Below are 27,244 nucleotides of genomic sequence, written 5' to 3' on the forward strand. Positions count from 1 at the left end.
GACCAGTGGTACAGTATAAGTATTTTAAAATCTATTTTAACATAGAAATCTAAATACTTGCTGTGATTTATAACTAAGTATTTTGTCATGCAGTTGTAAGCTCTATATTTTAGGAAAGAATTGCATATTTAAGGAAAAGTATAAAAAAATTATTTTGAAAGTATTCAGATAGTGTAGATGCTTTCCAGGTCTAGTACAAGCATTACATAAAGAATCTGCTTGTTCTAGAAATATAACACATAGTGTTCAGATTTATTTTGCATTAAAGACGATTCATTACTTAAGGCATACATTAAAAATATTCTATAATTAATTTTAAATTGGCACAAAAATTATCAAACTTACCCATATAGTTTGGGGTATTTTAACACATTTCCAAATCATACCAAATACAAGCCAGTATAGTAAAATGAGCAGCATACCTGTCTGAGCTGTTTCTATCTATTCTTCTGTTTTGGAAATATAAATATTTGTTAACTATACAAAATAATTACTCTAGCATTTCTGGGGAGGAGAGTCATATACAACACTTAAGAATACCACATTCCATGTAAACACTAATGAAAAATTAAAAAAAAAGTTAGTGTACATTTTCAAGTAAGGTTTTTTTCTATTATCCTAATCTTCATGCATTGTGAAGTTCATTTGTAATATCATTCTCAAAAAAGCACTTGAAGTCTGTATGTTCTAACACAAATAACTGAAGTACTTTGTTTAAAACATAGCCCAATTCATGCAGCTTCAGGGACACGCTTTTATTCGTAGGTTACCTTGCCAACCACAGTTAGCACTTACATGAACTGTATCATATGATTACACCTCTGTACAAACAGAAATGTTGTATCATTGATTTATATATCAAACAAAAATTTTCTTTATGTTTGTTATTTAAAGGTATAAAGAGTATTTTATGCTGTTAAAAATTTTTAAATACTGCTCTAGAACATTTGGAAAACATACCTTCATTGAAGTACTGAAAAATCATATATCCATATCCATAAAATCAATTTCTGCAGAAATTAAGCATTTCAGAGTGTTTCTGTAAATCTGCCATTACCTAAGAATACCAATGAGCCATTTACTTTGTTTCTTCTCTGCTGAGGTTCCAGTTAGTACATAGGGTTTGGGATTTTGTCTGAACATTAGTATTAGTAGCACCGCTCAATATATTTTTGTCATAGTAATTCTGGTTTTTTTTGGATATATGCATGGACCATCCACAGTCCACAGAAGAACGATTAACATTAAAGCCTAAGAGAATTCATATACAGGCAATGATTGCAGAAATCATTTATTTTTAGCAAATTTTGATCATGTCTCAGGTAGAAAGAAAAGGAAGATATAGAGAAAACTTTCTAGTAAAATTGCAGACATGGTTACCTTATTTTAGCTTTCCAAACAGGTAAGTGCCCATTTCTTTGGGAGGTCTTCAAGGAGGAATATCTTAGCCTTTGCAAATATATATCATTCTAGGCAGGTTATGTTGTCAAAGATTTGCTCTATCTGCAGAAAAATAAATGAAGTTGTTAGCCTTGGCTTCTTCCAAAACAAATAATATCATCTACAGATATTATATTGGATATTTCATTTCTTAGCACAATTTATTAAGTAAATATCACAGTTTTGCCTTGTAACTTCTGGTGTTACAGAATGGTAGTGCAGTTAGCTTATAATAGAGCAAGTTACTTCAGAACTATGATGATAACTGGTTTACTGGGACTACTGTTACTGTATATAAATGGTAATTATTATAGTCCAATTATTAAATGCCTTAGATCAAGATAAGAATAACAAAAGATGCTATGCTCTGTAAAAACAGTAAGAGTTCTTTCTGCAATGAAAATTTCAAATAAATTTACATTTTCACATCAGTAACTTCTATCAATGAATACTAAAGCACGTTTTGGGGAAGATGTCTAACTATGTGCATAACAAAAATTCTTCTATGCCACATAACCGGTAATATTTGAATTCCAGGGAAATAGGTTCACAGATTAATAATCACTAGGTACATGAACAAAGGCTAAAAGCATAAAAATTAATACAAATGTAAAAAAACAGGAAACTTGCTACAGAATTTGGATAGCTGATTGATGATCAAAGTGGTCAAGAAGGGCTTAAGAAAAATAAAGGCATAGGAATACAAAAGTACACTCAACATTTGTGTTACAGAGGACCTTAAAGAGGTCCTAGAACTTTCCCTTACGGAAAACAAGTTTAAAGAACTGTCTCAATTTGAATTGTCAGTAGATTTTGGAACAAATTGGTAAAATGAGCAAGACTAGAGTATAAAATGGCAAAAGGAGGTCAAATATGACATTTCCAAATTGCTAACTGTGGTGTGTGAATTGTTGCTTAAATTGGCATTGGAGTCAGTTAAATTAGGCCTGAGGAGTAAAAGTTGATGTATGTGGCAAGGGAACCCAAAGAAAACAAACTAGTAACCGTGACTACTGTCCAGGGGACAAAACAGAAATACAATAAAAATAAAACTAGTATATAAATAAATAAGCATAATGTAGTTTAGAAGAATCAGCAGAGCTTTCATAAAGAGAAGCCATGCCTCACAAGTCTTTTTGAGTTATCTCGAATAATTTGTGGATAAGGTGACTTCTTGTATCCAAGTACAGCATATGTGGATTTGAGAAAGCTTTTTACAAAGTTTTGTGGCAAAGGCTCTTCTACAACAGAAGCATAGTTAAAAAGTGATTGTTGTCTCACAGATGAACAACTGGTAAAACTGAATAGGAAGCAAAGTTTAGGAACATTTTTATAAGGTTTTCTTTTTTGGTTACTTTTGGGGGCAGGATACTAGTCTAGATGGACTTCTAGTTGAAACCGTAGTAGCCGTTCTTATCTTTTTATACAAAGGAAATTGAAAGCGAAATTTAGCTTTAAATCAAGGCACAACAGTTAAGAACAAAACCAAAAAAATACAAAAATCTTCCACCAGATAACTGGTTAAAATAGAATAAAAACTAGAAAAATCATTTTGGCAAACAGTTTTAAATTTAAAACAGCCATGTTACAAAAATAATAGGCTGACCTTATCTCTGCCATAGTTTTATTGTATTTTCTAGAGAAACTTAGAGTGACTTTAGCCCATTGATTATACAAAGGGGTCTTGATGTCCTGAAGCCATGATCTTGCAGTTTTAGTCTCCATTGCCAAGTTAGTCATGCTGACCTTACTGAATGTAGCACGCTAAGAGTCATCAATGACTTCATGAATGATCTTAAGTGCTGTTTTCTGAGGGAAGAAAATAAAAACAGCTAACAAGTGCATAAAAACTGTTCAACAATGACTTGTTAGTGAGATGATCGGTGACTTATGCCCCAGGTTCAATTAAAAAAAAAAAAAAGCCAATATTCTCAAAATAATTTGTCATAGGGGTTCTTGTAAAATAAAACAATGTTACACATGGTTACATTTAAGACAAAAATTTTAATTCATAATCAAACATTGACTGTTACTACACTAGGTAGTACCAATAGCAAAGCAGTTATTTATATTACTTCTAAATAAAAGGTCTTGTTCTGAAGTTTGACTAGTCTCTCATAAGAAATAAATACTTTGTTAATAGTATTTAAGTCCTATATTTTAATTTGTGTTTGATGGTTGAATGTTAATGATATTGAAAGTTAAAAGCTTCAGAAGTTTCTAGTTGTTTTTACTTTCCTCAGATGAAAGACCAAACAAACCAACCAAGAAACATAAAGGAGGAACTTCATTGAATGTTTTTGTTTCTGAAAAACTAAAAGTATTCACAAACCTTTGAAATTCAATGTTAAGGGTAGAAATAAATACAATTAGAACACTGTTCTTAAGCCTTTTCTTATCCTAAAAAAATTACTGAGATCTGCACTTGATGTGTCTTCAACAGTGATAGTGGTCCACATGTCACTATAATAGTGTTTTAATCAAAAAGCAGTCATTGCCATCAGTTATAACTAATTGGCCTCATTACTCTTTTCTGTAGCTAGGTTTTTAGTAGTATGGGAGTAGAAAGTGTACACATATTGTTTGAATCATTCCCGCCCAACTTATTTCTTCTATTTTTTTAAATTGAGTTTTTGATTTATAATGTAAATGAAGTGTTACATGTTATTTCCTAAAAAGCAGTGAAATAACCCAGGAGTCAAGTACAGCTCAACAAAAATGATTAGCTACAATCTACCAGCTGTACCTAGAGTCTGAATATACAGTTTATACAAATCTTTCCATTTTTTTTTCTCTCCTTAAATCCTATTCATAGCTTCCCTTTTTTGGTTATTTTTTATATATATATATTATATATTGGGGTACCAGTATCAGTATGCTTTTCCTTAGATTAGACCTTTCTGCCTATTTTCCCTCTTGCGTAGATGCAGTCCTACCCCTGAACATGTGTGTACTCCATGCCTGCTGTCTCATACCTCTGTTCTTTTTTGCTTCTTCCTTTCAGCAGTAGGAAACATGCCAGAAACTGCTGTTCTTTCACATCTCAGCAACAGTCCTGCAGTTTTGCCGAAACTTGAGGCCTGCAGGGATGAGATTGAGCTGGCGGTAGGCATCTGCCAACCCATAGGCTGCAGTTTTGGTTGCCTGCTTCCTGTCCTTGTACTTGGCAGCAGGAGGGAAAAGGAGATGAACAAAGATAAACAAAACAGGCTCATACCTTCTCCTTTGCTTCTCTTTCCTCTAGGTATACCAAGAGTGAGTGAGAAAGGCACTATTGGCTTTCCTAGAGCAGAAAGAATTCGCTTGCAGCATATCCTCATTCTGTAGTTCTCCACACCCATCCCCAGGAAGTAGGCAAATATAAATGCACAGGTTGGTAAAGCTGCTTCTATGAGATTTTACATACCACATTAATTTCTATCGAGTGAAAAATTTTACTTAATGCTTGCTTAATAAGCAGTACTCTTTGCCCTTATCAGCAGTGGTTAAAGGCCCTTAACAGCGGTTAAGTGAACCGTTGCTCAAAATTTAGGAACTATAGCTAGACAGTGGGTCTAGATAAAATTGCTGCTTCTGTGATTGCTGATGCATCTGAAATGATATGAAAAGATAGTTTTGGAACATTGGCAGCCAGCCCTTTACTTATAATGAATAATTTGTCACACAGAGAAGTAGTTAATTTTAATTTTTGTCAGAATGCCCAGAGATGAGTGTCTAGTCATTAGAACAATATGCTTAATACAAATCAGAAGAGTTAATACAACTAACTTACCACCATGGGAAAAATTCTGAGATTTTGTTTATGCATATTCAAATTGATGATCAATACAGAAAACCAAATGTATGCTGTTCTTGCCTTTTACATGATGCAACTTCAATTTCTCATGTAAAGCTCAGGCCTGAGAGGCAAAAAGCACTTACTTTGGTATCTGGGAGATGAAGGCTCTTCTAACTTATCTCCAGTCCATGGTCTGCTTCTACCAGGTGATAACAGAGACCTTTTCCCAACGGATGCAAATATCTTGGTGCTCATATTACTTTGTCATAGAGCATTTTGAAATATAAAGAAAGCTTGGCAAAGCTTTAAAATATAATAATAGCAAAGTGTGCGGAGGCTGCTGTTCATTTTATAAGTCAAAACTTGTGACTAAAGAATGCTGCTTAGCAACAAATGGGGAAAATCTGAAGATGATCATATCGTTCTGCACTCTCTGAAAATTAATTATTCATATTCATCCTACCTTTTAAGCATAGTCCTTTCCATATCCCTGTTCTGCTTGCTCCTTGGAATTAGAACTATGCAACTTGTTCAGACCTGTAACGCAGTTACTATAACCAGTACTCCTGTTGATGCAGCTGGAAAGCTCTAGCTAAGGCTTCTTCAGTTCTCTGTTCCATCATGCTGTACATGATCTATAAGGGTAAGTATGCATTAAGACATGGATGAATTCTAGGAAGGAAAGGGACCACAAACCTATGCTGTTTCTATAGAGGGATTTATCGCACAGAATTATCCCACAGAATCAGTAAGGTTGGAAGGAACACACCTCTGGAGGTCATCTACTTCAACCTCCCAAAGATTTCCTGGTGCTGGTTCCACTGGGACTTGAACCCAGGACCTTCTGCATGTAAAGCAAATGTGACAACCACTACTCCCAACTAGCACCATTCACCAACCCTTGCCCTAATTCCTCCTACATAATTTCTTCCCAAATCTAGTTCACCAACCATTTGTTTCTTTATGCCTTTTTCATGTCTTCAGAAAGCACAAGGTTAGTTTTGTTTCTAAAATTGATGTTTCCCAGAAAATTATTAGGATCCTAGGTTTAAAAACTTCTTTTAGAAATATTACTAACAAATTATTCTCAGAATATGGCATTTGGGAAGCTGTAAAGTTCCCCAAAGTTATAGTCACACTTACAGAAGTAATTTTAAACCTTTACAAGCTATGCAATGAGCATACTAAGGGATACTAATTCTTCTTAGGTGGATTACATTCTCATGAAATGAAATAGAGCCACACTCTTAAGCGATCCAATTTATAAATACTTGAATATCCAATTTTGTGTTTATTTAATTTGCTAATAATCTTGCTTATTGGCATTTATTTTCTTGCATTTTTTTTTACAGTTAAACTAGTCTCATTTACAGATTGTTTGCCTGAATAAAGAAACATTTTTGACTCTTAAAAAGGTACATTATAATGACTGCTAAATAATGACATCTTTGTGATTGCTTATATATTAATTCTCTCATGTTCTAGTTATTTATTAAAAGTAAAGATAGACTACACTTGGAGTTACTATTTATGCTTTGCAAAAATCAGGTTTCCATTGTTACCAGAAACTGTTAATAAAAACCTATTACAGTCAAAGAATAAAGAAATAAAAGAATGTTGAAAAGGAGTTACTGTACCTGCATAGATCTTCTTCTTTAGCTTAAATTAACTAGAAATCTTATCTCAGAATAAGTTCCTAATTTAAACTGTCATTACTCAAGGTAAACAAGATCTGTACAATACCTTGGGAAAAATCTGATGGTAGTCTTCCCTGAGAATACCTGAAAGCATTTTTTTTTCTTTTTTCTTTTCTGCATGGAAGAAACTTCATCTCCAATCTGGTTAGAATCCTTAATCCTCTTTAGGATTTAAGCTTTTAAAAATTTTAACAGTCAGTATACAGAACACTCCAAAACCTCATTTATGTGCAGAATGTTTCACTCTTGAAATACTGTACTGTTGCTAAAATTGCATTTAGACAAAAGGCTGTTCACCTTCAGACAATGAAACCATTTCCAGAAACAAAGGAGAGGAGATACCTCTGACCTGCAGAAACAATCCTAGCTGACTGTTCTGGGAATGATCTTCAGAATTACCTCATTATTTATTCTTGGTGCAGTCCACCAATTAAACAAACAGTTTTATATATAGAAATGGGGATGAGCTTAGCTTACTTTTGCAGGGTCATTTTCATAGAAACGACCTGCACAATGAAAATGTGCAGGCTCATATTACCCAGCACAGCAGACCCTCTGTACACATGGGCACATGTGTGTCTGTAGGCATGTGTAAATGCATGTGTTCTATGTTTTCAGTAAAGCTGATAATGAAGTCAGAGATTCCTGTTGCACAGAAGTCAAAATTCCTCTGTTCGGAGTTAACAATGCAAGTGACATTCAAGCTACTTGAAATGTGAGGGTTCTATAGGAAAGTGAAGGTGCTAAGAGAAAAAAAAATCACTAACATATCAGTAACATTTTGTGGAAGAAATTGAAAGCACTTAGTATTAGGTCATTCAAACCTTCCTGTTAGGCAAATATTACAGAGGAGAAGAAAATGCTGGTTATCAGTTCTGTCAGCCAGTGACGTATAATATAATTCTTTTTCTAGTATTAACTTTACTGTAGTACTTACATGAGGCAGAATATGACAAATTTGTTGCTACAATTCAGGGCATGGTTTGTGACATCCTTACTATCTTGAAGACTACCTTAATAGACAGTGCCTCATGCACTAAGATTTGCAGTGGAACATGCCTCAGAATTGCTGTTTTTTCATTTTTGTCACAGGCAGGGCACTTTTCTTGAAGGTTTTTGCTATTGTAATAGAGCTGAAGGTGATCTGAACATTTACATACCTGCCATCTCTGTATTAGGAGTGTCTCAGTATGCCCATAGTCTTCTTAAAAGACTTGCTAGTTGTTTTGAAATTCTGTCTTCAAAAATTTTATTTTTTCTTGCTGACATTCTTGAAAGTCCTCCCATGGAGACCTCTGTATAAAATCCTTTTATTAGTATTCCCAGTAACTACAAACTTAGCAGTTTCCAAAATTTTTGTTCAGTTTTCTTTGGCTCTAATTCCTGGTAAACCTTCCTCTTTGATAAATAAAAAGAAGCTTACATACAATTTTGCTTTGACTCTCCATAAAAAGAAATACATCCTTTATTGTGACCTGCTGAACAAATGTATTTGAGAAAGGAATCCATTAAAAAAGTCAAACCAACTGCAAAACATTTTTGGCTACTGGCTACTATGTCTATGCATATCTACTATATCTACATTCACAAAAGCAAAGAACAAAAATGAGAATGCTCTAAGTGTAATTCCAGAAGTTGGGAGTTGAAAAAGGTAGTTGCATTGCTGAATAATAATCAAAATAAGAATAGGTTTACAAAATAAGCAATACTGGTTGCTTAGTTACCACTGTCCATTTCTCCTTGATAGTAGATGATAAAGTTGAAGGAAAAAAAGAAGTAACATTGAATGGCAGTGGACCCTAGAAAACAAATCTAACCTTTTATTTATGGATGGAAGCTCTTACAAACACAACTGTGGTCAAATGCATGCTAAAAAACCTAATATCCGTTTAGCCACAATTAGATTCCTAGAAATACTTCTTTATAGCACTTGTGAATAAAGATAATTTTGTTGTGCCCTAAAATTTCACTAAAATTAGCATATAGGCAAGTCCATTTTGATATACTGCAGGAACATTTTCTGTTTAGACAACAAGAAGTCACCATAGCAGTGCAATAACCCTGGTTACCCTTACTAAGTCCAGTAAAACTGAAGAACTCCCGTCTTAGCTAAGTATTGGCTAGCCAAGCTATTGAACATTTCTTTCACTTTCAAGTCTGCGTTCACAGGAACATTTTTACTTTTTAAATTTATTGCAGAGAAGGTTGTAAAATACAGATCAAAACTGGAGTCAAAACAGATATTCTGCTTATGTTGAAAAGTCTAGGAGATGAACTTGTAACTTTTGTATTCAAAATAAAAAAAATGGCATTAGAGCTTTAAACACACTTGCATACTTCCTTGTATCTTATCGAAAAAAATTAATCATATGTACAGTCTCTCTCCCAGTGTCCCTCTCTCTCTCTGTCCTTGTCCTTTAAAATGGAATATATATATATATATATATACACACACACACACACACATATTTTCTATCCTCAAAAATTGTATTTTTCATGCTGACATTCTTGAAAATCCTCCCATGAAAACCTCTGTATAAAATCCTTTTATTAGTATTACCAGTAAATAAAATAAAATAGAAGGGAAAATTATAGTACTAAAGAGTATATTTTTAGAAAATCCCTCTTAGTCTCTTTTTCATTTGATATCAGGTCTTCTGAGCTCTCTTGTATACACATAAAAGTGGCTGCATTAAATTAATGGGAGAAAGCAAAGAATTTGTATTCAGTCATTAGAATATCTATTTCCTTTGTTAGAGTCTTAATAGAAGCTAAAGCTAGGAAGTGAAAAATTCAAATGTCAATGTTTCATCAGTCGAAGCCAGAGAGAGGACATTAGGTCTGAATTATCACTCAAATAGATTCTAGCTCAATTTCACCAAGGCTATCTCATCCCATTTTTAGTGGCCAGGAAAAAAAAAAAAAAAAAAAAAAAAAAAAAAAAAGGTAAGTTTTTCCATTGTCAAATATTTTGAGTTTTTGCCATTATTTTTTATTATTTGGATCATGCAATCTTTCATATTTATGCATTTTAAAACATGAATTTTGGCTTAAAAACCAAACAAAACCAAATACAGGTTACAAAAGATAAAACAACTACATGCTATTAGTCTTACAAAACTTACTGTTAGCACCATTCTTAACCGATAAACTGCAAAAAAGTTTGTCTTCCTCCTCATCTTGTAGATGACAAATAATATTTCTCATAGTTGGATGCTGAAATTAGAAGAAATTGGAAATAAAAAAATAGTAGGAATGAGAAATATTGACAAGTATTTCATTACTTTTGAAGAAAGAAAGCTAAAAAATGCCATCAGGCCAGGGAATGTGTCCTAAGTATTGTCAGCATTTACCAAAATATTTTGTTTTGTCTGCATACAGGTAAAGTCTGGCTCATTGGCTTGATTATTTCAGTCCTGAGTTGTTCCAGGATACAAGACATCTCCCAGTGTTTCAGACCTTGTACCTACTGCCTCAGGACACATCACCACCTGCTCTCACAGCTCACTGTAACTTTATCTAATACAGTAAGGTACCAAATTACAAATAAGCAATAATGTCATACAACATTAACATTTTTTTCCCCTTAAAATACACAAATTCTGCATGAAAATAACCCTTATAAAATTCCACATACATGAATAAAAAGCAACTTACTCCAAATACTTAGCATATATTACTTATTTAATTGCATTTTATGACTTTTAGCTAGTATACAACATGAAGCTACAATCTTATAATCTCTTCATATACCTTTCATTTTCACCTTATACAGATCTAAGACAAAAACAAGCTGAGAAAACTGATACTCAGCACACCTGAAAAAAGTTCACATAACATTTTAATGATGCAAATGCATGAACACCACATGTTTTGGAAGGCTGTTCACCTCTCCTTTACTGAAACAGTCTCTATAGCACATTTATTCAGGACAGTTATGTTCTTTGCCTAAAGAAAAACACATGATTCTTCATTATCTCATCACTTTACAGGCATTATCGTCACAAAGCATTTTTGACCTTACTGCTTTACATAAGTGAAAGCCTCACGGAAAGGCCTCTTCTTATGTTAAAGGAAATAAGTTATAATATAAAGCAACAACCCCCCTAAACTCTGGATTATAAATCACACACTAGGAATAAAAATGTTCTAATATCAATATAACCAAACAAGGAACAAACTATATGCCCAATGACAACAATGTTAAAGATTGTTACAGATTTATTTAATGCTGATAGTTGCATCTGCAGAAGAATGTTCATTTTGGAAGTCTGTCATAGCAGAGTCTGAGTCTAAATTAACAAATTCATAATCCATTTATTCACGCTTAAAATGCACAGAAAACATTAAACCTGAGCACACAGTGGTCTTCCTGAACTCAAATGCAGAAAATTAGTACTTTCGTCTGAATGGTGTATACACAGATCTGCTGTTAGCATTAGAATCCTACCTACACTCAGTTGTGCATACATATACACACACACTTACAAAAAAGGATTTTGTAATTTTGTAAATATATAATGTAAACACATTAGTATGTCATGACAGGAGACAGGATCAATCCTTTTGGCAAAGGCAGCTTGTTACATAGCTGTCATATCAAAGTTCAGTGTAGAATACAAATGTTTTTAACAATAAACACGTTCACAAACTATCATAGAAAGAATAGATTTTTTCCTCATTTTGTGCTAAATAGAATGCTAAAAGTTGTCTTCTAGGTGACAACAGTTTTACTGAATTTATTGACAGATGGTCCATTTATAAAGATAGTAAAATTCGAGTGCAATAGGACACAGAAAGAAGGCAAGATTGTAAAAACTGTTCATAGTTTTGGAAAAACCTTACTTTTAGAAAAATGTCTTATATGAGAGAAAATATGCCTTGATATAAAAAGAATAGTCTCAATGATAACTATATCTAGACTTTCAAGTAAGTATCCTGAAAGAGGTATCAAAACTGGTTCAAATAAGGCACTGTGAGATTAAGCTGTATTGTACATTAATTAAGCTAATGCAGAATCTCTACCCAGTTTAGACCAAAGGAATGCACTTTGCAAAGTCTACCAAGGCAGAGATGTACTGACTCTGGAGCATCAAAAAACAAACAAACAAAAAAAAAAAAAAAAACAGAAAACAACTGCTGCTAATAAACTAAACAAATACAGCACAGAACATAACCATCCAATTGCAGTTCACTGCAATAAACGTTTATGATGATATGCTAAAACTCACATGATTGATTCCAAGTACATTCTTCTAAACTAACTCCTGGCAAAAGTTCATGATGCATTTCAAACAGATCCATCACTGTCAATGGAAAATGGGCAGTTTCCAGAAAATAATATGTTAATAAAAACAAGTGAGATACAGCAGAAGCAGAGTGATATATCATGCACAAGGTCACACATTAATCTAATGTTGAATATTTTTAGCTTTAACAAGACATCACGTGTCTCTAAAGAAAACACTTCAATCAATTAGTCTTAGCACTTCATCCTAATGGGCTTGACTACGAATTTCATTTAGTTTATTCAATGTTACTATAGAATTGGTTAAAGTGCTGTAGAAACAATAAAAATCATATGCATTTCTGCATTAAAACAATTTATCTTTTCCTCATGAAACTTGCCTACAGTAATTGTTAATTCAAATGTTAAAACTGATGGAATAGTAATATAGTAGGAAACAGCTCGTCACCTCAGAATATTTTAATAAATGCCTTTTATGTACCCTGCCAAAGTATTGTGCAAAAAATGCTTTACTACAGCTTATGTTGGACAATCCCATTAGTCATCTTTTGTTTTTCCCTTGAGATAGTGCCTCTCTGTAGGTTAGGTGAATAAAGTCAAAGAGTTGTGTGGCATTGATAGCGTTACCTAAAATTTTGGAAAGTTCGTCCTTTGACAGTGTTACTAGCTCTGCAATGCTTTTAACGTGGTTCATTAAGACACGGCAGTTTTTTGTGTTAACACCTGGCATTTTTAATAGAAAGTCCTGAGGACCAGGGTTATACTTGTCTGACTCGGGAAGAACTTCAGAATCTGCTGTGACAGCCATTGCTGTTTCCGCATCAGGTTGTGGATGGTTTTGTTTCAATTCTTCAAAGAGTTCAGCGGTAGCATGAGGAGAGGGACACCACAAAATACGTAACTTAGGGAAATGGAGTGTAAGAAGGGTTAGTTTAGAAGTAATGTCATTACTGGAAATCTCCTGATGCAGAGAGCCTCGTTGAATCAAGGAGAAAGATTTGTTAGGATCAAATTCAATCAGGAGAATTGGTCGCTTATAGTAACGGGACATAGAAATGCACTGTGCATACAGTCTTCCATTATTTAGGGAACCAATAAGATCACTGACGCTCTTCCGCTCTACACAGATATCGGGAGTTAAAATGTAATCTCCAACTTCCAAAGTAACAGGCTCAATGTCAATGCCACGACGATGAATAAGCGATGGAAGCTCACTACGAAATTCCCGCATATCCACTATTACAGTTTGATGAGCACTTTTCTGTTCTTGTCCACCTAAAAGGCAAAATAAACACCATCAGCCTAATACTTATGACCTCTGACTTTGGTCATATAATCTTCCTGTGTGTTGCCAATGCTTCCATAATGGACAGACTTCATATCTCAAATTATACCTCAAATTAGGCAGTACCACAACCTCAGACTTTTAGTTTCTTACTGTTCTAGACAAAGTCAATTACCAAAATACGTATCATAGTTTATGGAGTGTGCTCTGCAGTTTAATAGAACTATCATGTATCCCAGCTATCAGCCCTGTGTGGTTGCAAATGACCTGACAACATCAAAGAATAACTGAAAAATATTTAAAAGCATCAAGAAAACATGTAGAAGTTCTCCACAAAATAAGACAATGAAACAGCTCCTTGTAACTTCCAGCTGTTTCCTACAGTAGTATGGCTTTTTATTGAAGGAGACTATTTTGGCCTCTACAGCTCTATGGAAGGAGATAAGATCTTGCAGTATGGAGGTCACAAATAACATAATAGCAAACATTAGGGTTTATACAGTGAAGGAGAAAAAGATGACAAACGTCATCCAAGAAAAGCAGGAAAGAGCTGCAAAGGTAGAGATAGAGTATATCTGTCAGAGGAAAGGAAGAAAAAGACAAGGAAGAAAAAAAATAGTTGGAATTACAGCTAAAGAAAAATGATGTTTATTGCAAAGAAAGCAGACAAAACCCAGTTGACAAAAAAAACCCACAGTTGTTTATCTAATCTACGTTGCAAAAATTGAAAGTCCCCAAAATTTATTGGCTTCAGGACAACACTGAATTTGACCATCTGTAGACCTCAGTCTTAATACTTTAAGCTCTCCCCATCTCAGTAAAAGTCACAGTAGATAGTCTCATAGCCAACAGGCTGTCTAGAAACAATTCAAGTGGTACCTGTCTTAAATGGTAAAATACCTCATTAACCTATACTTTCTTTTCACAAAAAAATCATAGTTCATTCTTATTGCACAGAGAGACAACAGAGATGGACTAAGGGACATCATGTTTCTCTCCATTACGACGGCAGAATCTATGTGCCTCTATCTTCCAGAGGCTTTGGACAGGATTTAAACACAAAAGTCTATAGGCCTTTTTCACAGCTCAGAGCTTCAGGAACTGCTCACCTGCTTTCCGTGTGTCAGTGGAAGCAGATGCAGGTGTAGCATCTCTTACTAGGTCCAAGTTTGTTTCATCTCTTCCTTCTCTCTCTTCAGGAATCACCATGCTGGCCTTCTCTCTAAGGAACCATAAACAAAGGAACAGTAACAACTGGAATTCCAACAAATACTTTGAAACCATTCAATCAGATGTAAAATTACATCTGCAAACTTGAAAAGAAACACAATTTACTAGATTTTTCAGATTGTTAGGGCTAGATTTTTATTTTCTATTTTTCCTATTTTTAAGACCTTCTCAGGGCATATGAAACTAAGGAAATAATGACTAGTAACGGAAGAATAATTTTGTGAAAGACATAGTCAGTAAAAATACTGACTAATGCAGTCCAAAAAATAGCCATTAAAGTTCATTGTTTTGTCCCCTAAAACTAATTAAATCATGAAAGCCTTATAAATATCTTACAAGCAATGCTATCTGTAGACAAAAATATCTTTACTATAAAGTTCCTCATATAAAATTGGCAGACAGGTAAATAGCAGTGGTGCTGGGTAGCTTTTGAAATTTCAGTTAAAAAAAAAGCTTTTAAAAGTATGGTTTTGATTTCTCATTGATACTTGATTGGACAACTCTTAACATCTAAAAAGCAGTTGATTTGGAAGTTTATATAAACTTTCCACACATTAAAAACTTCACTGTTTAAAATGTGAACATGCAGGAAATAGATGACATAGATGAGCAGCGAAGATGATCAACTTTTGTTTACCGGATGAGTTTCTCAAAGGCCTCCTTTTCCTTTCTCAGTGCTGTGAGATAGCGCTGTTCTTCTGTTGAGCCCCCATATATGAGGAAATAAACCCTGTAGGTTGGGAGGAAGAAAAAAAACAAAGAAAAACCAGAGTATTTAAGAGTAGTAGCAGAAAGTAAGCATCCAAGGAGTTAAAAAGGAGAGCAAAACCCAGGCATTTCACTTTTTCCTATTTTTCTATAAAACTTTTTCAACTTCAGCAACTAAAATTCTTATATCCAGTTTCCTCTTTCTCAAAAGCAGATACGCTCTCTGAATTTCTTAGATTCTACCAGAGTGGATGACACATTCTTTTACTCAGGTTTAAGTCAGTCCATTCAAAAAAGACAAGAAACAAGTATCATGGAGAAAGACTGCTTTCTAATTTCGTTAAAGTCTTGCCAGAAGACTGTATCTATCATACGTAACAAACTAAAATCTGCAATCATCCTGGGTCAGGAAGAAAACACCACCTGAGACTTAAAAGAATTTATTTATAAACAGGAATCTTAGGTCCTACAAAGGACAAGCTGTCATCTGGTACACAGATGTACACACATAGAGGAATTAAGTTTTATTCCACAAATATGGACTCTCATGGAACATATAAGAATTAATTATTACCTTCAATTATCAATTGCCTACAGCTTTTTAGCAAAGCCGTATTTTTTTATTGAGTTTTTTTTTTTGACAGACTGATAGGATTTTACTTCAATTAACCTTTTCTTGGAGAGCATGAAAACCTCCTAGCCCCTACCTACATGCTACATTTACTCTGACTTTTCTGTTCTGAAGTAGGGGAGTTGCCATTTTGTTTAACTGAATGCAATGCTGGAAATAGTTACAATTCATGCTGATCAGCCAATTAAAAATAAACTGCACAAAATAACCCGGTAATTATCCTTATGCAATATACTTTGTGAGGCATGCCATGTCTGCTCTAATCTTACTGTGTAGAATTTATACCCGCAGATGCTGCTCTAAGTGAGAACACAGCAACCTCAAAAATGGATTGCCAGTGAGACTATCTAAGCAGAGGTCTTGTAGAAGATGAAATGAATATATTTCTGCTGTTATGTTTCTATTAAAGGACTAAACACCTGGCTAGACAGTAAAAATTATCTTTTAGTATAAATTATGAATTGTGCTTTTGTTTGAAATTAAAAAGCAGCTAAAGAAAAGCATTAGATGCATGTTTTGTGTCAACTGCCAAAAGTGCACAAATTTTTTTTTGCTTTTAAGACTAAAATTAGACTAATAACATTCTCAGTTATAATGAATTCAACTTGCCTCAAAGGCTTTCCAGGTCTGCTTGCCTTGTAGATTTCCAGCTGCCGAACAAAAGTTAGTTCTGCATCATATAATACAACATATCTTGGTTCTACTTCATGCAATACCCGAGTGAGTGCATAGGGATCACTGCAACCCTGTAAGGGATGAATAATTGTGAGAGGTGTTTTGAAGATACCATAGTAAGACTCTGAGGGTAAGTTAATATGGAAATCTTCAGGAACGGTCTCTTCAATACTGCTTTCTTGGCTACTGCTTAGTTCTTTGTACTCTTCCACTTCCAACTCCTCCTCTCTGTTTTCCTCATCAGTTTTCACTATCATCTGGGTTAAAGTCCGATCCTGCTGCTTCTTGTGTTTATTTTCTTTTGAAGAAGTCTTGAATTTGGCTTTTTTGGCTTGAGTTCCTGTGTCTGGTCTGGCACTTCCTTTGGACCTGACAGCTTTTCTATCCTTAATCCACGCTTCTCCAGCCTTCTCTTCTTTTCCAAAGGTTTTATTATACAGTCTCATTAAAAAAGCTTCTGCTCCAACAGTAATATATTCCTTGAGCTGTGCACAAGCTCGGTCGTCACTGGCACAAATAAGTACTTGTCCTGCAGTCAAGAAACAGTATTATGTTTATAATCTGTTACACTGTACTTTTTTATCCAGATGCAAGCAGTCTCTTGAGCAAATCTGATCCTAGAAGTAAGCTGGCCAAATGCCCTTCCGCTTGGTAGTTGCAGTTGCTCTGGACTTTTGGGGACAGTCAAATTGTATGATGTTTTATACCAGACAAGTTTAGAGAAGATTAATGTAAGTTCTTCATTCATTATTCTTAAACCATCTACACCAGTAAAATTTTCTTTTTGACCCTTTGAAACAAGGTTAATGTAACATGTGTCGAAACAAACATTTGGACAACATTTTTTTAAATCATGGAAGAAGTTAGAGCCTCTTCTAATTTTCAGCCTGTCAGCTGCGTGGAGCCTAAAAGTACTCCAAAAAAAATACATGTTTTACACAATATTATTGACATTTGTGGGCCTTGAATAACAATTCTGCACAAGCTGACTCAGATAAACTCCTACACCACTACCTGATAGAGCCAGTTCTTATCCACAGTCAGAACACTGTGGGTGGGAGAAAAGAACGTCTTTTTTACCCTTACTATTTCCCAAAATAAAACTTGGTGAAATCTAAGAGGATGAAAAGTCCTAAAATAAGAAAGGTAATAGAGCAGTTAGTTACTTTTACTCCGTATCTAAGAAACTACACCTCCAGGAGAAGTAGGGCATTTTTCAAGCGCATGTGAGCAATATATGGAAATGGAAGGGGTGTAAGATAGAACATCCACTTTTTAACATCCTGACTTTGAGAAGTAAGTGAATGATTACTGTCGTTTTATCCTCCTGCAATCTCCCCTAGTCAATGGAAAGGAGCAATGCTTGACTGAACAGTTGAGGAATGACCAAGTGAACTACAGAGCTAAACAGCTCCTAAAGCCATGGCTTCTATTTCTGCATTATTTGCTCTAGAAGACTAGAAGGTGTACAAATTGCTACATTGTTAGAACAAAGACGGAGGCAGAAGAGATCTCTTGATTCCTACTGGGATAAACTGAACAAATAATTGTCTCTGTCTTTCCTGCATCACCTGTCAGGGAAACAGCAGAAGTAAATGTATCAACCTGCAAGTGGGTGCAGCTCACAGCTTTGCATAGCAACTTGAACATAAACAGCTGTAACTAAATCCAACAGAGCCCATGTGTCAAATTCTTAAGAACTAAATTATGATATCTACTAAAATCATCTTGTATAATGGATAAAAGAAGAAGAATGACTAATTTTTTGTGAAGGTGTAGATTGTTTGAGGTTTGGATTTTTCTGTTATTGTAGAACATCAATTAAATTTTCAGGTTAATTTCATCCCTTTGGGGACTGCAGCATCAGTACAATATTGAATTGTAAATTAAAATATTTTTCTATAATAATACAGGCTCATTCCTAGCACAGTATTACATAGTAACTTTCAACATTTGTCTTTTACGGTGAGAACTAAAGAGGAAGGAAATGTTCTCACCTCATTAGCCTGAGGGAAACTTTCCTGGATATAGCTATAAAAAAAATTGTATAGGTACACCTGTACTCAAGAGATAAATTTTGGGAGTCACGTGAAATGTACATCTTAACTTAAAAAGTCTACAGATGGGCTTGGTAATGGAACTTTTGTTCTTAAGTCTCGTGCAATTAAGTCACTCAGAGATAGTAACTTTATACCTAACTTATGGTACATTTCTCGCTCTGTCCGCTCAAGGATACTGTTCAGAGATATTCACTACGTACTTTAGCAGAACAGGCAGCTCTCAGACTATTGGCTTGGAAGAAAAAAAAAAAAGGAGAAAAAAGACAAGTGTGCAAGGCCAAAGCAACACAGAATAGGATGGTAGAAAAGAAATCAAACAGGTTCCTTCAAATGGACATACTAACACAAATCATTGGTGACAATTTTCAGTTTTCAATTCCACTATTCTTCTAAGGAAAGCTACATTTTAAAGTGTAAAATTTTGTTGCAGTTTTAAAAACAGTTAATGTTCCATAAAGTCCTTGTCTTAAATTCACCAATTATTATATTTAAAACTAGCTCTTTAATATGACTGTAGTAAAGAGTTAGGATCCTTTTCTCAAAAGTCAAGTAGGAAACTCACTATACTGATGTGAAAACTTAGATCATTTGGTATTCTCTCACCTGGACCACCAAGATCTTCACTGTTCTTATTCTCATTTTCAATTTCTTTCAATACTTCTTGTAAAGCTTCCCATTTTGGGTTACTCTCTAGAACCAATTCCCTTTTCAGTTCTGAAATAAAGATTGAATATATCAGCATTTATAGCTAAAACACCCTTTATAACCTTAAATTAGTGGTTAAATATTAGTAACATCATGATTGATGGCAAATACGATGCTTAACAGCCTACATCTGCAACTTTTTGTGCTGATGGAATGAGAGAACACTTCTATAGAAATACTTATAAAGGTGCATAAATGCTTTAGTGAAGCAAAAAGTTGTAATTGTTACTCCTTCTCATTCTTCAATTCTTAAACTCTTAAATATTTTGTTTATAAAAGTGACAGCAATCTTCCTTTTCACAAAAAAGGATCAAAATAAACATCTATGTAATTCAAGAACCACCTCATAAAAGCTCTCCCAATAATCCACTGTGCAAGCTGAGAAAAACCTTTACTTCTTTGCGACTCTGTTTTAACATTTTTTTATAGGCTTTTTGAACTAAGATAGGTCTCAAAATATCCCAGCTAGCAGACCCTAGTCTTGATCTTTATGAGATCATGTAGGGAACCATAACACACATAATTATATGCATAATATTTGAAATCATGTGACTCTTTCAAACTTAAAATTAGGAATGACCAGTACCATTTTCCTTCTTTACATCATTGCTTTCAGAAACTTTGCTTTTTTTATTCAGTCTGTCATCTGCAATGCGATAAACTCTGGCTCGAGCATTTACAAACATTGAAGTACTGGAATCAAGAAACAGCCAACCTAAAGAGGCAAAAAAAAAAAAAAAACACCAGCAGTTTGACTTTTGCAATAAATGTGTTTCAATTCCTTTCAGTAAAAGCCCCAAATCTCTCATCTGTGCTACCTGCTTCCTATGTAATTACTAGTTTAATAAGAGACAGAAATATGATGTGAATCTCACACTGTTAAGTAACAGCAGTTAAGTGGGAAGATGAAAGCATTATCTGTCAATAAAAACCTACGTCCTTATGGCTGGTTATATAAAAACTAATTAGATACCTTCATATGCTTGGAAGTGTTAATTAAAAAATATCAACATTTCATTTTTTCATGCATTAAGAATTACTCAGTGTTTACCTGAATTCTCACCAAAAGCTTTTTCGCTCGCTTTCAGTGACTCCAAAAGATTAAGGAAGGTGACACAATCATATTGAGTTAAATATTGTAGCAAAGTGCGTAGTATCTTCAAATCCTGGACTAAAGATCTGGTCTTAGCTCCAAGCTGATGCCAGAGAGGATCTAAATAGTGGCGTATTGTCTAGAAATGTAAAGTTCAGGATGATAAACACATACTATAGTAATCAAGAAAGAAATGTACTTTTCTTTATAGGAGACACCATTGGTTACCCTATCAGTATCAAAAATACCAAAGTAAAGATGTGATAGTGTGATATTTACTTTGGTAAGTTATCAATTTTTGCAAAGTTAGTAACATATACGCTTTTGCGTAAAACAATTCAACAATTAGTAGATATCTGTATCATTTATGCTTTCACTATTTATTTTACCAATATTTTATTTTTAAAGAGAAAGGAAAATACATATCACTAAAGTACAAAATCTTATTTTACTGATACTGGTCTGCACCTTTAGTATTTGGTATCCTTTATTTATGGAAGGAACAAAACGTTACAATATTGTCTCATTCTCAAGATATGATGAGTACCCTGCAGACATGCAACCTACAGCACCTGAAAAAAAACGGCAAACATGTGAAGTACAGAATTCCTCACATGAAGATTAAATCAGAGGTAACAAGCAATGGCGTTTCACACAGATGGTTGAAGTTTATGATTTTACCCTACAAAAAGGGCACATACGCCAAATGTTGCAGACCTGCCAGTAACAACAGGCACACAATTAATGACATATGGAATAGTTACAAGGATACAGCATAGAAGCATATATTACAGATTATATGCAGTTCTTATCCTAATAAGGAAGATACAACTAGAAAATTTATGAGAAAAAAAAAGGAAAAATACTGTAAACTTTTATATAAAAGTATTTTGAGCTGAGATCACCTCTATCATTTAAATAATAATATGACAAAATAAAGCATGGTGATCACAAATTTTAATTTGTGGTTTGTAATTAGAAAATAAAATACACTGTGTAGCTGGGCTATCATTAAAGTTTTTAAAATTACACCAGTATCAATAGTTATTTGCATTATTATAGCACTGAGAAGTACCAACCATGAATCAAATGTCCTAACTCCACTGATTTTGCAGATGAAGGAAGAATATTAATGAGCCAAAAATCCTACTGGCAGCTATATCATCATTACAGATTGACATAGTTTCTGTCCTTGTGCCAGTAAAAATTGTCACCAGAGAATATTCAGTTGCTCCTGGCTATTTATTAATTTTACAAATTAATTAGTCAATTTACATTTATGATTAGACACAGCAAAATAAACAGTTACCTTGTCAAAAGGTTTACCAATAGCATTTTCTAATGACAGATCTTCTACTTCAAGAGCTGGATTATAACGTTTGAGTTCTCTCAGACATGCATTCAAAATGTCCAATATTGAAGTCTGGATAGCAAGCATACCAGGAGTCATTGACACATGTATTTCTACCACTTCAGGTTTATGCTTCTCTAAAAATGAGTTCACAGCTATATGAAACCTAAGAAAAAAATAGCTTATTAAGTTTTACCTGAATGGTTTGCTTGATGACATAATTATTCAAAAGTTCATATAAACTAAAATTACAATTGTTTTAGATGTAAACAAGTACACTAAATGCACAATCAGTCCCTTTCTACAGATGCAAAGACTGCAACAGTGCTTATGAAGAATCTGAAATCTCTGCTCTGAGATCACGACTGCACTTATTCTAGTCGTGCAAGCCTACAGTGCTAGCGAATGATCCATGGAGAGTTACTCCACTAGACCCTACCCTGTAATTAGAGATAACAAACCTCAACATAAAGCAAAAGTATCTGCTATGGGAGACACTGTAATGGGTTTATAAATTCTTTAGAATTACATGGATGCACTAGCAGATCCTGTGACATGCCTAGGCTCTGCTTATCATTAGCAAATCCTTGTTTCAGCATAGCTCTATAGCCAATTTGTCTAAACAGTACATAGATGTTAGCTGATGTTACTAACAGAGCAAATCACAGAAAAGAGATTGACCTCTGAAAGTCAACAGGTAGTTACCTTGCTCCACCCTACACTCTCAGGTCTTTTTATGGCTCAGAAGCAAAGGAGGAAACTTTACAGAGCTTCTATTCATCTTTCCGCACTCTAGTTATATTCGTTTCTGCTTCTTTGTAATGCTGAAAGGAAATCTGTTAAACTTTTGACAGTGCGGTACAACAGTACATAAAATAGTGTAAAACACATTCTAGACTGGACTAAATGAAAAACCAGGCAGACCATTGCCCAGAGTGTTGAAGGAGTAATAAGCTAAAGCGTCCAGTTCCATTTGTGGCTCTACTCCTGAAAGTCTTAATCCATGTCACAAACCCGGCAATTTGGTTTTTATCAGTTATCAAGTTTTCTTCCTACGCAACATAAAATTAAAGACAGATTTTTTTTAAAGAAATGTATTTTCCATGTAGAAAGAGATATCCACGGAATTTTACCACACTTGGAAAGAAATACTTCTGTGAATGGTGGACTTGAGTCTGTATTTCTCTTACTTTATGGCTTAAATTATCTGTTTAATAAGTGACGCTTTCCTTAGATATTAAGGACATTACTTTCTGTGTGATTTCTATTGGCTAATAGGATTTCTATTGGCTGATAGGACAGGTACATTATATGTGCAGCCTCTTAGAGATTTAATTTGGGGTTTATTTTCAAAGATACTTAGGGAGATATTGTATCTTTGAGACTACTTATTTTGTTAAAAAATTGAATGAAATTTGTTTGGGAATACAAAGGGGTTTGGGAATACAAATAAGCAGTGTGACTGCATAAATCTCATTTTATTAGGAATCCATGGTGGCAATCTCAATGAATTTTGCTAGGTTTAACTATTCTGTGAAGTAAAAAAGTGCCTTACCTTGGCCACAGGTAAAGTTTCCTGACAAAAAGATTTCTCATTACTCTTTCCACCTGGCAAAAGCCAGTGTTAAATGCAACTGCATTATCTGTAAATGCTTTAATGAAGCCTTGCTTATTCTTCTGGCGATAAAGTCGCAAGATAAATGCTTCCTGACAGGACTCAATGATTCTGTGTGCTTTGTATACCAAAATGCCTGGTAAAATAAGAAGTTTAAGTTATAAAACATTAACTCTTAGGGAACTCAAAAATTTTTCACAATGAAAGAATTTTATCAGAAGTTTCTTTTGTGGCCCCCTCCCCCTGCCTTCCCCAATATTTATAGGTACACTTGAGGACAGAAGGGACCTTCAACTGCATGGGTACACCACCTATTGTTTTCAAAGCTATGTGTATACTACGAAAAAAGATGAAACGTGCAAATTTTAGCACAGAGAAGTGAAGCAACAGTTAACTACATTAAGCGTTTGAGATAAACATCTTCAGGGTTTATACTTCACTCAGCCAAGACCTCTTAAGGTTTATTTTTCCCCTCACAATTGTGTTAAATAACACATTACTTTTTTTCCACTTTCCCTAATGAAGATGAGGCCTGTGTGATACTTTTCTCTGCCCACAACTTTCAGTGGGCTGATAAATACCTTTCTAAAGGGGAAGCAATAACATCAAATGTCAAAGGTTTCACCACATATCTGGATAAGTCAACTCAGTTTAAAAGTGCACCTCTTCTCTATCATTTTTTTGAACGCAATATCTAATCATTTACCTTAATATGCCTTTGCTTTATAAATTAAAAAGCATCTATAATAAATTGATTTTCATCTAACTGCTAGTCATTCATGATCAAGTCATGGAATAATCTACTAAAGGATAAACTAGATACTGTTACATTCCTCTATGAAACACATTTTTCAGTACATAAATGATGACTGTACTAATTTCCGAGCACTTTCCAGTATGTCAAGATTTGGCTCCAAGTATGAACATTAGAGCAGACACAGAAATGCTGAATACACCAGTGAGACTGCTTACACTACCTTCCTGCTTTTAGTCAGTATTTCTCTGCTTGTTTACTGAGTTCGTACGATCACGTAAGCCTTGGTAGAAACAACTTGCCATTGTCTACTATATCAACTCAGCTTTACTATGATTTATGCATTTATTCTATCATTTGTATTTAGCCAAAACTACCCGGAATCATTCTTCTACATTACAGTGATGATCATTTTTATTTACAGTTAGCTGAATTTATGAGTTCATCAACTGTTAATTCATGTGTGATTCTACAGTGATTAAAAAAAATTCTAATACATAAAAACACTTTTTTTTTTACTGTGTTAATTCTTCAAGAAACTCTGCTACAAGTTTTTATTGTTGTTTTTTCTTCCATACAGTATCACACACTAGCAGTATATAGGTCTCCTACAGAACACGGTGTTACTGTAGCTTTAAATAAAACAGATATGCTTTCTATCAAAGACCTCTAGTGGCACACTGACCTCTAGTGGGAATATGAAAAGCGTAAAAACCATTGTGTCACTTTAGGACAGATGTATTTTTCTAAAGATTTAGTGTATTCCTTCTTTCCATACACACAAAGTTACAAAGTGTGTTTTCTTCTGTTTTGTTTGTTTTGCAGGTGGAGAGAAAAGGAAGAAGAGAAGTAAGATGCTCAAAAATTTGCTTGCTTTTTAAATCTAGAAATACTAGGATTATTAAATACTGTGTCCTGTAGTTCTAACACAAAATCTTTAAAAATGTTTTAGAGATTAGGACTTTTCATATGTTGATTAAAAGGAAGGGGATACAGCTTACAAAGCAAAAACTTACTTTTGGGTTCGATCCCATGTTTGAGGGCCACTTGTTTGAGGGTTGGACTAGATGATCTCCAGAGGTCCCTTCCAACCTTATCGATTCCATGATTCCATATATTAAATATTCAGTTATATTTAGGCATTATCAAGATGTTAACTTCTAGATAACAGTCAAAAATTCTTACATTCCTGCCTCTTAGATTTTACTACCTGTCCAGGCTGTCTGTGTCATTAAACTCTTACCAGTAATGAGGTTTGCAGGAATTCTGTCAGTGAGGAAATCGACCACAAGAATTCGACTTGTTGCAAAGAGGACGCCTCCATGTGTGTAAAATTCATATCGAGTATTATTTGTAATTTCATTGGTAACACGCCGAGGAAGATGAACAACTCCATCTGACCTCAGCTGATCAATAAAATATTCCTAAATCAAACAGAGTAAAAACACAGGACTTCATTATGGTAACTGATGAAATGGATGCAAAAAAAAAAAATCTTAGTTATATGCTCTGTTGATTTTGAGGAACTGTCCAAAACCAAGTAAAAACATGATACTGTTAGAAACAGTATCATCATTACCTAAGGAAGTCTGAATTATCATTTTTTCCCCCTTATTTGGCATTCTTTGCTTAGGTTCAAAGTCATTTAGGCGATTTTAAAACTGGTATGTTTTCAGTATTAGAGAAGAAATAATTAAGAAAATATGAGCCACTGAGACTCAGAGTAACTTAGGTACTCTAGAACTTTATCTTGGGTTTTTCTCTTACACTTTAATAGATCCTGCTCAGAGGACGTGCAATCTTAATAGTAATTTAAGGACAGAGCACTGGAGGCGGCCCCTCTTCAGATCCAGCCACCTGCTATCAAAGACAACCACATCATGCGGGTCGCTTACGCCAGGCTTCCCCTCGAGAAGTGCAGTTAGGACAGGTACCCGCCGACGGTCACCACGAAGGCTGCCTCCGGACGACCGCCTCCTCCTGCTGCCGGGCCGGCCGCGGGCGGGGGGCGCCCGCCGAGATGGCGACGGCGCGGCAGCGAGGGGACGGCGGCGGGGCGACGGGCAGACGGCGGTGGCGGGGGAGGCGGCAGCGGCGAGGGGACGGCGGGTGGGGGACAGGAAGGGGGGAGGCGGCGACGGTGAGGGGACGGCGGGTGAGCGACAGAGACGGGGAGGCGGCAGCGGCGAGGGGACAACGCGGGAGGCGCCGCCCGCGCGGGCGCTGACAGGGCGCCGTTGGCGCCGCCGCCACGCCCGGCCCGTCCCGGCGCCCGCGGCTCGGCTCGGCTCGGCTCACCTCCTCGGCGGGGCTCGTGTTGAGCACCAGCACCAGGCTGGCGGGCTCGCTGTAGAGGCGGAGGAAGCGCAGCAGCAGGCGGTCGATGCCCAGCCCGCGGGCGCACACCACCAGCCCGTCGCAGTGGAAGAGGTCCAGGAAGATCTGGCTCTCGTGCTCCAGCAGCGCCGCCATGACGGCCGGCCCCGCGGCCCGCCCATCGCCCCGCGCCGCCGGGGCGGCGCATGCGCACGAGCCGCCGCGGCGGGGCGAGGCGGCGGCAGCGGCAGCGCCCCCTGCCGCGCCCGCGCGGCCTCGCGCTGCAGCGTCGAGAGCGGCGCGATTTTCCCGCCGCGAGCGCGAGGCGTCCGGGCGGCGGCGGCGGCGGCTCCTCGGTGAGGACGGCGCTGAGGAGCGTCGACGCGGAAAGAGGTGGGAAGGGGCCGCCTGCCGCCGAACTCCCCGCAGCCTCCCCGGGGCAGCTGAAACCCCTCCTGCCCTCCCCCAGGGTGTGGGATGGACGCAGACAGGCAGCAGGGGTCCATTATTTTTTTGTCGCAAGTTACCTGTATTTCTTAAAAACATGAAAGCAAACTGAATGAGTTTCTGCCTGCGTTCCAAGCACAAGGCATCATTTTTCCTCAGATTTTTCCCAGCACCTCAGTTTTTAGGGTCGTTACCTCAGTCTCGGCCCTGT

General features: G+C 35.9%; 1 protein-coding gene across 1 annotated transcript; it reads right to left on the bottom strand.

The window, feature by feature from the left end:
* Nucleotides 1–11,212: 11,212 nt before the first annotated feature.
* Nucleotides 11,213–26,742, bottom strand: ERCC4 (ERCC excision repair 4, endonuclease catalytic subunit). The gene is made up of 11 exons (XM_062588078.1): nt 26,569–26,742; nt 25,514–25,694; nt 23,457–23,652; nt 21,860–22,067; nt 20,509–20,689; nt 20,044–20,172; nt 19,356–19,466; nt 16,627–17,221; nt 15,316–15,408; nt 14,558–14,670; nt 11,213–13,438 (listed from the first exon to the last, which is right to left on the bottom strand). Exons 1-11 carry the CDS (start codon nt 26,740–26,742, stop codon nt 12,705–12,707), a joined length of 2,715 nt encoding a protein of 904 aa, XP_062444062.1. The 3' UTR covers nt 11,213–12,704.
* Between the last annotated feature and the right edge of the window lie 502 nt (nt 26,743–27,244).

Source organism: Rhea pennata, chromosome 15 (assembly GCF_028389875.1).
Source record: "Rhea pennata isolate bPtePen1 chromosome 15, bPtePen1.pri, whole genome shotgun sequence".
Lineage (NCBI taxonomy): Eukaryota > Metazoa > Chordata > Aves > Rheiformes > Rheidae > Rhea > Rhea pennata.